General features: G+C 41.1%; 1 protein-coding gene across 2 annotated transcripts in view; it reads left to right on the plus strand.

The window, feature by feature from the left end:
- Positions 1-8312, plus strand: part of HADHB (hydroxyacyl-CoA dehydrogenase trifunctional multienzyme complex subunit beta) — a 52031-nt gene extending 43719 nt beyond the window's left edge. For both annotated transcript variants that reach the window (XM_010383022.2, XM_010383023.2), the window contains exons 11-16: positions 673-752; positions 827-874; positions 1966-2053; positions 2724-2798; positions 3245-3409; positions 7767-8312. In XM_010383022.2, the coding sequence (XP_010381324.1) occupies positions 673-752; positions 827-874; positions 1966-2053; positions 2724-2798; positions 3245-3409; positions 7767-7802 (492 nt within the window). In that variant the 3' untranslated portion in view covers positions 7803-8312. The remainder of the gene's footprint in view (positions 1-672; positions 753-826; positions 875-1965; positions 2054-2723; positions 2799-3244; positions 3410-7766) is intronic.
- The last annotated feature ends 2302 nt before the right edge of the window (positions 8313-10614 follow it).

The raw sequence follows: 10614 nt of genomic DNA on the forward strand, positions 1-10614 counted from the left end.
AGATATGTTTATTTTGGTTAATATTTTGTGCCAAAAACTAAAAACTTTGGCTTAAATAAGTATTTATTATGAGCACTTCTTTCTTTTTTTCTTTTTCTTTTTTTTTTTTTTTGAGACAGAGTCTCGCTCTGTCACCCAGGCTGGAGTGCAGTAGGGTGATCACAGCTCACTGCAACCTCCGCCTCCCGGGTTCAAGTGATTCTCCTGCCTCAGCCTCCCGAGTAGCTGGGACTACAGGTGTGTGCCACCACACCTGGCTAAGTTTTTGTATTTTTAGTAGAGATGCGGTTTCACCGTGTTAGCCAGGATGGTCTTGATCACCTGCCTCATGATCTGCCCGCCTCAGCCTCCCAAAGTGCTGGGATTATAGGCATGAGCCACCACGCCTGGCCATGAGCATTTATTTCTAAAGTTACTTCTTCTGTTGATTCATTTTGATTATTATGATACTTTTGAACAGCCTTCTCTACCCTCATCCTCCAAAAATTAAGTCTGTGTGTGTATGTTTGACTTATGATTTAATGGTGGATACAGCGAAGTAAGTGTTATTATACAGAATCACTGTATAAGTCTAATGAGTTAATAGATTCAGGTACAGAATATATAAGCTGGCTGGAGAAAGACCTCCAGATAGGCTGAAGAATGTTAACATTGTGCTGATTAACATTTCAGACTGATGGCGCATCTGCAATGTTGATTATGGCAGAGGAAAAGGCTTTGGCCATGGGTTATAAGCCGAAGGCATATTTGAGGTAAAGTAAATGTTCAAACGAATCATCTCTGATTTCTTTATTACCAGAGCTCACCTCCCTATTTTTTTACCTAGGGATTTTATGTATGTGTCTCAGGATCCAAAAGATCAACTGTTACTCGGGTAGGTAGCTGTTTGTATCCTTGGACTATAATCACAAGTATTTGATTGCCCACGTTTTATTATACTTGTTAATAAATGGTTAACGCTGGTTTGTTTATTATTTATTTATTTATTTATTACACTGGTTTGAGAGTATATTAAGCCCTGAGTTCATAATTGGTTTATGTGGTGGGTTTTTTTTTTTTTTTTTTTTTTTTTAAATAATAGTAATCTGGCCGGGCACAGTGGCTTACACCTGTAATCCCAGCACTTTGGGAGGCCAAGGTGGGCAGATCACAAGGTCAGGAGATTGAGACCATCCTGGCTAACACGGTGAAGCCCTGTCTCTACTAAAAATACAAAAAAATTAGCCGGGCGTGGTGGCGGGTGCCTGTAGTCCCAGCTACTTGGGAGGCTGAGGCAGGAGAATGGCGTGAACCCGGGAGGCGGAGCTTGCAGTGAGCCAAGATCACACCACTGAACTCCAGCCTGGGCGACAGAGCGAGACTCTGTCTCCAAAAAAATAAATAAATAAAATAATAGTAATCCTTTCTGTTGGTATATCATTTTAACAGTTTTGGATTATTTTCCATTTTTTTCCTTTAAGTTTTACATATATATATATGGATGCACACAACTTACATTTTTTTCATGAAGTTATCGTAGGCATTTTTTCATATGGCTACACACCCTGCTACACGATCTTCCTAATATAGCCTTTTATAAAAGCCTTCCCATGTTTAGACTCTGTTCCGCTCCCTCAGAAGGCTGTAGCCTCACTGGCCTCCACTGTGACGTTCGCGTCAGTCAAGCCCTTTCCTTTGCCTTGCTCTTTGAACTCTGTTCTTCAGTTCTTCATGTTATTAGCTTGTCCTTATCCCTCATTGTTTGTTTATTATCAGTTTCTCTGGCTCTGCAACATAGTAAGGGTAGAGGGCATGTCTGTACAGTTTCATTATTTTATCTTTAACATTTAGTTAATCAATACAGAAAAACCAAAGAATGAGTGAAAAGACGTTAGAGTACCTATGTTAAACTCAGTTTGGGGAATATGAAGAAGCTCTTAGTTTAAAAATTAAAGTTTTAAGATATTACTTATTTTTTCTTTTCAGACCAACATATGCTACTCCAAAAGTTCTAGAAAAGGCAGGATTAACCATGAATGATATTGATGCTTTTGAATTTCATGAAGCTTTCTCGGTAAGTCATTTGAAAGACACATATGAAGGGACTAGAGTCATAAAAAATGTCGTCCATATTTGTGGGAGCGAGCACGGCATGGTTTATGATGTGAGTAGAGCAGGAGTGGACCTATATATTTTAAGTACTGACTCACACTGCTGGGAGGTACCCGAGGGGAGGGAAGGAAGGGCCGCACATACAATGTTGGAGAACATACCAAATGGTTTCTTTAGGAAATTCTCATTGAAAACTGATACAAAGATTGGTTCAACTTTACTTTTTTTTTTTGAGACAGAGTCTTGCTCTGTTGTACCCTCTGGAGTGCAGTGGGGCGATCTCAGCTCATTCAACCTCTGCCTTCTGGGTTCAAGCAATTTTCTTGTCTCAGCCTCTCGAGTAGCTGGGATTGCAGGTGCCTGCTACCACGCCCGACTCATTTTTTAAATATTTTAATAGGGACGGGGTTTCACCATATTGGTCAGGCTGGTCTTGAACTCCTGACCTCAGATGATCCACCTGCCTCAGCCTCCCAAAGTGCTGGGATTACAGATGTGAGCCACTGCGCCCGTCCAGTTTGCTCAACTTTAAACCATACCTACAAGTTGTTAAACTTTCACAAACCGTGCCTATAAGAAAGCGTAGAGGAACATGAATAACAAGGTTTTTATTCAATTATTTTCTCTTCCAGGGTCAGATTTTGGCAAATTTTAAAGCCATGGATTCTGATTGGTTTGCAGAAAACTACATGGGTAGAAAAACCAAGGTGAGTTTCTGATTTTAAAAAATGCTTGAATTTTCAAAGCACGTTAATAATTGGATCTTAGTTACCTGTTCTTAAGAATATGAAGGAAAAGCTTCTCTTTCTTTTGAAGAATTTTGTCTTTCATTAAAGATATTTATTTCTTAGTGTAAGGATAGAAATTCTTGTTTCATTAAATATATTTATTTCTTAGTTTAAAAATACAAATTAGCAAAATTAAAATTCTATGTTATCTTTTGTTCCTTGCATTCTAGCATTAGATGAAAAATAAATGGACTCCAGACTTTTAATATTGATCTAGACTTACTTTCTTTTGCAGTAAAATTATTTGTAATATGTCTGATGTTAGGTATTTTCCTTTATCCCTCTTACTTCATAGTACTAAGAGCCTGGCTCAATTCTGATCTTAAGTAAACTTATCTTTACATTTGTGTCTTTGTGGGAGCCAGGTTGGACTGCCTCCTTTGGAGAAGTTTAATAACTGGGGTGGATCTCTGTCCCTGGGACACCCATTTGGAGCCACTGGCTGCAGGTTGGTCATGGCAGCTGCCAACAGATTACGGAAAGAAGGAGGCCAGTATGGCTTAGTGGCTGCCTGTGCAGCTGGAGGGCAGGTACGTTACCGTGGTGTCATAGGACCCTCCAGAGAGTCATTTTCTTGGAATGACTAGAATGTATGATTTAGTTTGAAACCTTCTTAAAGCAATATTTTTGATGACCTGGGGGTGGGGAGTAGGGAGGGATAACAGCTTTAATTCTGATAATACTTTTTGTTTTTTGGGTTTTTTTTTTTTTTTTTTGAGACAGAGTCTTGCTCTGTCGCCCAGGTTGGAATGCAGTGGTCGTATCTTAGCTCACTGCAACCTCCACTTCCCAGATTCAGGTGATTCTCGTGCCTCAGCCTCCCGAGTAGTTGAGATTACAGGCGTGCACCACCGTGCCCAGTTAATTTTTGTATTTTTAGTAGAGACAAGGTTTCGCCATGTTAGCCAGGCTGGTCTCGAATTCTGGACTTCAAGTGATCCACCCACCTTGACTTCCCAAAGTGCTGTGATTATAGGCATGAGCCACCATGCCCTGCCATAATTCTGGTAATTCTTTGGAAGGAAACTGCTATTTAAACCCAAGCTATTTTTCCCGAATATAATGTTTATTTTTTACTTACAAATATATGCTGATTATGAAAATTGTGGAATATATGAAAAGTATATGGAAAAACTTAGAGTCATCTATAATCTCCCCATCAGACATTCTCATTATAAACATCTTGATATATTTTCTTATTTAATAATAAGCTTTTATTTATCTAGTCACCGTAAGACTTTATGAAATCTCTCCAAGAGAGAAACTGTCTTTCTAGAGAACTGAATTATACCTTAACTGGGGCGTTAATTTACTTCTGGATAACTTACTGCTGTTCAGCTGGGGAAGTATATTGTTGACAGATTTTTTCCTTTCTACTTCGCTTGCATTACAGACCCAACTTCCTGACTGCTGTAGCATCTCACTCTAGGAATAAAATCCAAAAGGAATATCGTAGTTTGTTTTTTGTTTGTTTGTTTTTTGAGACAGAGTCTTGCTCTGTCCCCCAGGCTGGAGTGCAGTGGCGCCATCTCGGCTCACTGCAACCTCTGCCTCCCGGGTTCAAGCAATTCTCCTGTCTCAGCCTCCTGATTAGCTGGGATTACAGGTGCTCACCACCAAGCCCGGGTAATTTTTTTGTATTTTTAGTAGAGATGGGGTTTCACCGTATTGGCCAGGCTGGTCTCGAACTCCTGATCTCAGGTGATCCGCCTGCCTCAGCCTCCCAAAGTGCTGGGATTACAGGCATGAGCCACTGCGCCTGCCCTGTTCTTTTTTTTTTTTTTTTTTTTTAATTACAATGTGAACAGATTTTCTCTTCCTCTAGATTAGAGAAACTTCCTGTTCCTGATCAAAATGAATAAATATTTAAAAGCATGAACAGGCCGGGTGCAGTGGCTCACGCCTGTAATCGCAACACTTTGGGAGGCTGGCTCACGCCTGTAATCCCAACACTTTGGGAAGTTGAGGCGGGTGGATCACTTGAGGTGGGTGGATCACTTGAGGTCCGGAGTTCAAGACCAGCCTGGCCAACATGGTGAAACCTTGTCTCTACTAAAATTACAAAAATTAGCCTAGCATGGTGGTATGCGCCTAGAATTCCAGCTACTCGGGAGGCTGAGGCAGGGGAATCGCTTGAACCTGGGAGTTGTAGGTTGCAATTAGCCGAGATGGCGCCACTGCACTCCAGCCTGAGTGACAGAGAGGGACTCTGTCTCAAAAATAAACAAAATAAATCTTACATTTAAGAGCCCCTTTTCATGAATTTTCATCAGAGACTTTGCAGAAACCAAGGGGTCAGTTATTTATCAGTTGGAACATTTTGGACTTTATGATCAGAAATGTTTTTTAATCTGTGTAACTTCATCTACAGAAAACTATGGTCCATTAAGACTTGAGCTATCCCTCTATCTCTCCATGCCAGACTTCTACCAGGGAGGTAACTTGTACACATTACTCATGAGCATAGTGCGTAATCCACGTAGGATAATGTCTGCAGATTTGAGTATGTGTTCCATAATTCTTTATCTAGCATGTAGAGTATAAATGAGACAATACTGGATGCTTTTATGGATGAACAAAGAATGATACCTAGCACCTTCTAGAAGTTTATAGTATAGTGAAGAGAGAAGATAAGATGCATCTGAGAAACTAGATTAAACTTGACATTGTTTGATCAAGAGCCATGTGAGTAATACTATCATGACTGGAGACAGGAGAAATCTATCATGGTGAATCTAGAGCAGGGTTTCTCAACTTTGGCACTAACATTTTGGGCTAAACAATTCTTTGTTGTGGGGGGCTGTGCTGTGTGTTGTAGGGTGTTTAGCATGGCCTCTACCCACCAGATAGCAGTAACAACAAGTTCCTCCCCACCTCTGCCCCATGTGCACACAGTTGGCATGACCAAAAGTATCTCCAGGTGTTGCCAAGTCTGATCTAGAGCAAGAAAAAACATGGAACATGAAAACTGTATGTTTAAAATCAAGCTAGAGAGGGCTGGGCACAGTGGCTTATGCCTGTAGTCCCAGCATTTTGGGAGGCTGAGGCAGGTGGGTAGCTTGAACCCAGGAATTCGAGACCAGCCTGGGCAACATGGCAAAACCTCATCTCTCCCAAAAATACAAAAATTAGCCAGGTATGATGGCATGCACCTGTGGTCCCAGCTACTCGGGAGGCTGAGGTGAGCTGATTGCTTGAGACCGGGATGTTGAGGCTGCAGTGAGCTGTATTCACGCCACTGCACTTTAGCCTGGGTGACAGAGTGAGACCTTGTCTCAAAAAGCAAATAAATTAAAGTAAATAAATAATAAAATAAGCAAGCCAGAGAGGAGTATTCTACCTTATTACGAATTCTTTCAGGACAACCCCCACGTCAGTCAAACCTTCCTATCCCTGCTTTTTTGTCTGCTTGTGCCTTTTGAGCGTACTTTACATGCCAGACGTGGTAGCTCATGCCTGTAATCCCAGCACTTTGGGTGGCTGAGGTGGGCAGATTGCTTGAGCTCAGGAGTTCAAGACCATCCTGGACAACATGGCAAAACCCCATCTCTACTAAAAATACAAAAACTAGCTGGGTGTGTTGGTGCATGCCTGTAGTCCCAGCTACTTGGGAGGCTGAGGTGGAAGTGTCACCTGCACCTGGAAGGTTGAGGCTGCAATGAGCCATGTTCAGGCCACTGTACTCCAACCTGGGTGACAGAGGGAGACCCTGTTTCAAAAAAAGAAAACCAAACAAACAAGCAAAAAAAAACCAAAACAAAGTACCTAATAGTTTGTTTTGAACTCCAGTGTATACTTGATTGAGGACAAAGACCACATAGCAAATCTTTAAACCCACACAGTGCTCAACTTGGCACTTTGTAAATAATAGTTTCTTTTATTTACTTTTTTGTTTTTTAGAGACAAAGTATCTAAAAACTCTATGCTAGGATTTAGACTCATCTAAACTAAGGACATAGCTAGTACATAGCACTGTGTATAGTGCTGGATAAAATATATTCTACTTCTGGCCGGGTGCGGTGGCTCACGCCTGTAATCCTAGCACTTTGGGAGGCCGAGGCTGGTGGATCACGAGGTCGGGAGATTGAGACCATCCTGATTAACATGGTGAAACCCCGTCTCTACTAAAAATACAAAAAAAATTAGCCAGGCGAGGTGGCGGGCGCCTGTAGTCCCAGCTACTCAGGAGGCTGAGGCAGGAGAATGGCGTGAACCCAGGAGGCGGAGCTTGCAGTGACCTGAGATCGCACCACTGTACTCCAACCTGGGTGACAGAGCGAGGCAGGAAGAAGGGACAAGCCCAGCCTTTGGAATCATCTAGACCTGGTTTCAAATCCTGGCCCTGTTACCTTAGTAGCTTTGTGATTTGGGTGAGTCACTTAACCTTTCAGAGCCTCAGTTTTCCCGTCTAGAAACTTACTTTTATTGGTATTTGCTATATCATGTTTGTTTTACTGTATTGGTATTTGCTGTATCATGCTTTTTTAGTTAAAAAAGCCCCTGGATTTCTCATTTTAACAGCATCCATTTGTAGAGCATCACTAGGAATTAGATTCTGTAGTAGACAGAGCCTGATGCATATATGTATACATGTATATATGAATGTATATAAATATGTTTGTGTATATATATACACACATACACAACTATACTGTATGTTATGTAATGTCCACAAAAACTCTATGAGATAGACACTATGAGCCCCATTTTGTAAAAGAAATTCCAGTTTAGACTGACTACAAAGTTTCCCAGGATCACACGGGGATTGAATGGCAGAGCCAGGATCCAACTCCAAAGCCTGTACTTTTCTCATTATTCTCTGCTGTCTCTGTACTAACTGGATTCATCACCATTCATTGCTCTAATTGGACTTTGTTTTCTTTACAGGGCCATGCTATGATAGTGGAAGCTTATCCAAAATAATAGATCCAGAAGAAGTGACCTGAAGTTTCTGTGCAACACTCACACTAGGCAATGCCATTTCAATGCATTACTAAATGACATTTATAGTTCCTAGCTCCTCTTAGGAAAACAATTCTTGTGGCCTTCTGTTAAATACTTTGCACTTAAGCCTTGCCAGTGTTCTGAGCTTTTCAATTATCAGTTTACTGCTCTTTCAGGGATTTCTAAGCCACCAGAATCTCACACACACATGTGTAGGGGGTTGTTTTTGGTCTCTGTTGTCACTAAAGGCTAAATGAGTGTTTGCAGTTGGGAAAGAGGTCAGTTGAGATTTGGAAGTCATCTTTGTAATATTTGCAAATTATACTTGTTCTTATCTGTGTCCTAAAGATAAGTGTTCTCTATAAAATACAAACCAATGTGCCTAATTGTGGAAAAATAATTCAGAATCTAAACACCACTGAAAACTTATAAAAAATGTTTAGATACATAAATATGGTGGTCAACTTAATAAAGTGGAGAAATATTGGAGAACTGTTTACCTCATTTTTTATTGGTCGGGGAGGGTGGTTCTCTTGGCTTAGGACCAGATTTTGCCTTTAATTAACTTCTAACTATTTTGGTCAATGGTGAGACTGCTGAGAACATAAAGACAATCCTGTTTATTTATTTATCTTATTTTATTTATTTTTTGAGACGGAGTCTCCCTCTGTCCCCCAGGCTGGAGTGCAGTGGTATGATCTCGGCTCACTGCAAGCTCCGCCTCCCCAGTTCAAGCAGTTCTTCTGCTTCAGCCTCCCGAGTAGCTGGGACTACAGGCACCTGCCACCACACTTGGCTAATTTTTGTATTTTTAGTAGAGATGGTGTTTCGCCATGTTGGCCAGGCTGGTCTTGAACTCCTGACTTCAGGTGATCCATCTGCCTCGGCCTCCCAAAGTGCTGGGATTACAGGTGTAAGTCACTGCGTCCAGCCTGACAGTCCAGGCTGTTTTAGAATAGCACCTTTTGTTTTCCCCACTGCTGAACTGCAGAACATTTATTTCACTTTTTGGACATGCTTCTGTTAGCCAGGATTTAAGTAAAGTGTAAAGAAGTTTTTTATTTTAATCAACTACTCTAAATCCTCTCAGATTTTTGACAGCTACCCTGTACTAAATAACATGGATGCTAGTGTTTAAAGAAACACTGGCTTCTTTTTATGGACATTTGTGTGACTGTTGCTTAGGTCTATGCAAGTTACTGGGAATCAAAATCACCCTGTAGTTCAGGGACACATTGGGCAGGAGACCTAGTCCTAACCTCTTAAAAGGATATTTGAGAGTCTCAGCATCATTTCCTCATGGTTTCCTTGGTAATTATAATGTGAGTTTTTAATACTGAAAACCATTATATTTACATATATATCACAAAAATCAGGTATAAATACATTAAATATAAAAACCTTAAAATTTAGAAAAAAAATAACCCTGTGACCTTAGGTTGAAGGGAGAGAGGGATTTCTTGAAGAAGACATTGAAAATACTAATCATGAAGGATCTATAAATTTCCCTGTGTTGAAATAAGAACTTTTGTTCTTCATGTGATGATACAGAGTGGTGGATAAACAAGCTAATAGTGGAGCAAATATAGTAGATACAGCTTTAAAAGAATCCAGGATATGTAAATAATTCCTACAAATCAATAAGAGTAAAGACCACTTGGCCGGGCGCGGTGGCTCATGCCTGTAAATCTCAGCACTTTGGGAGGCCGAGGCGGGCAGATCATGAGGTCAGGAGTTCGAGACTAGCCTGACCAACATGGTGAAACCCCGTCTCTACTAAAAATACAAAAAATAGCCGGGCATGGTGGCATGTGCCTGTAATCCCAGCTACTCAGGAGGCTGTAGCAGGAGAATCGCTTGAACCCGGGAGGCGGAGGTTAACAGTGAGCCGAGATTGCACCACTGCACTCCAGCTCTTGGCGAAGAGCAAGACTCCATCTCAAAAAAAAAAAAAAAAAAGGCAAAAGATCTTAACACACAGTTTTTAGAAAATGATATGCATATGGTAAATAACAAGATGTTCAATAGTAATCAGGAAAAACAAATTAAGATCATAATGAGATACACCTACCAGACTGGCAAAAATTAACAAGACTGAGAATATCACTGTTGGTCTTGGATGTGGACCAGTTAGAACTTTATATGCTGCTGGTGAGAATGCAAATTGGCAGAACCACTTTGAAAAACAGTCTGGCAATTGGGCTGGGCGCGGTGGCTCAAACCTGTAATCCCAGCACTCTGAGAGCCCAGGGCAGGCAGATCACGAGGTCAGGAGATTGAGACCATCCTGGCTAACACTGTGAAACCCTGTCTCTACTAAAAATACAAAAATAAATAAATAAATAAATTAGCTGGGCGTGGTGGCGGGCGCCTGTAGTCCCAGCTACTCGGAAGTCTGAGGCAGGAGAATAGAACCCAGGAGGCGGAGCTTGCAGTGAGCTGAGATTGCGCCACTGCACTCCAGCCTGGGCGACAGAGTAAGACTCTGTCTCAAAAAAAAAAAAAAAAAAAAAAAAAAGTCTGGCATTATCTTGTACCTCTGAATACAAGACACAAGGTCTGTGACCCAGCATTTCAGCTCTTAGGAGTACTCCCTAAGAGAACGTGCACATTAGTCCAGGAAATATGTACAAGCCTGCTCACAGCTGCATTGCTCTTAATAGCAAAATACTGCACATAACTCATGATCATTGACAGGAAAGTTTCAAAAACAAGCAAAACTAAGTAGGATGCCTACAGACGAGGTAAAAATAGTTTCTAAAACAGCTAAGGGAAGGGAAAAGAGACACAT

Source organism: Rhinopithecus roxellana, chromosome 17, assembly GCF_007565055.1.
Source record: "Rhinopithecus roxellana isolate Shanxi Qingling chromosome 17, ASM756505v1, whole genome shotgun sequence".
NCBI classification, from domain to species: Eukaryota; Metazoa; Chordata; class Mammalia; order Primates; family Cercopithecidae; genus Rhinopithecus; species Rhinopithecus roxellana.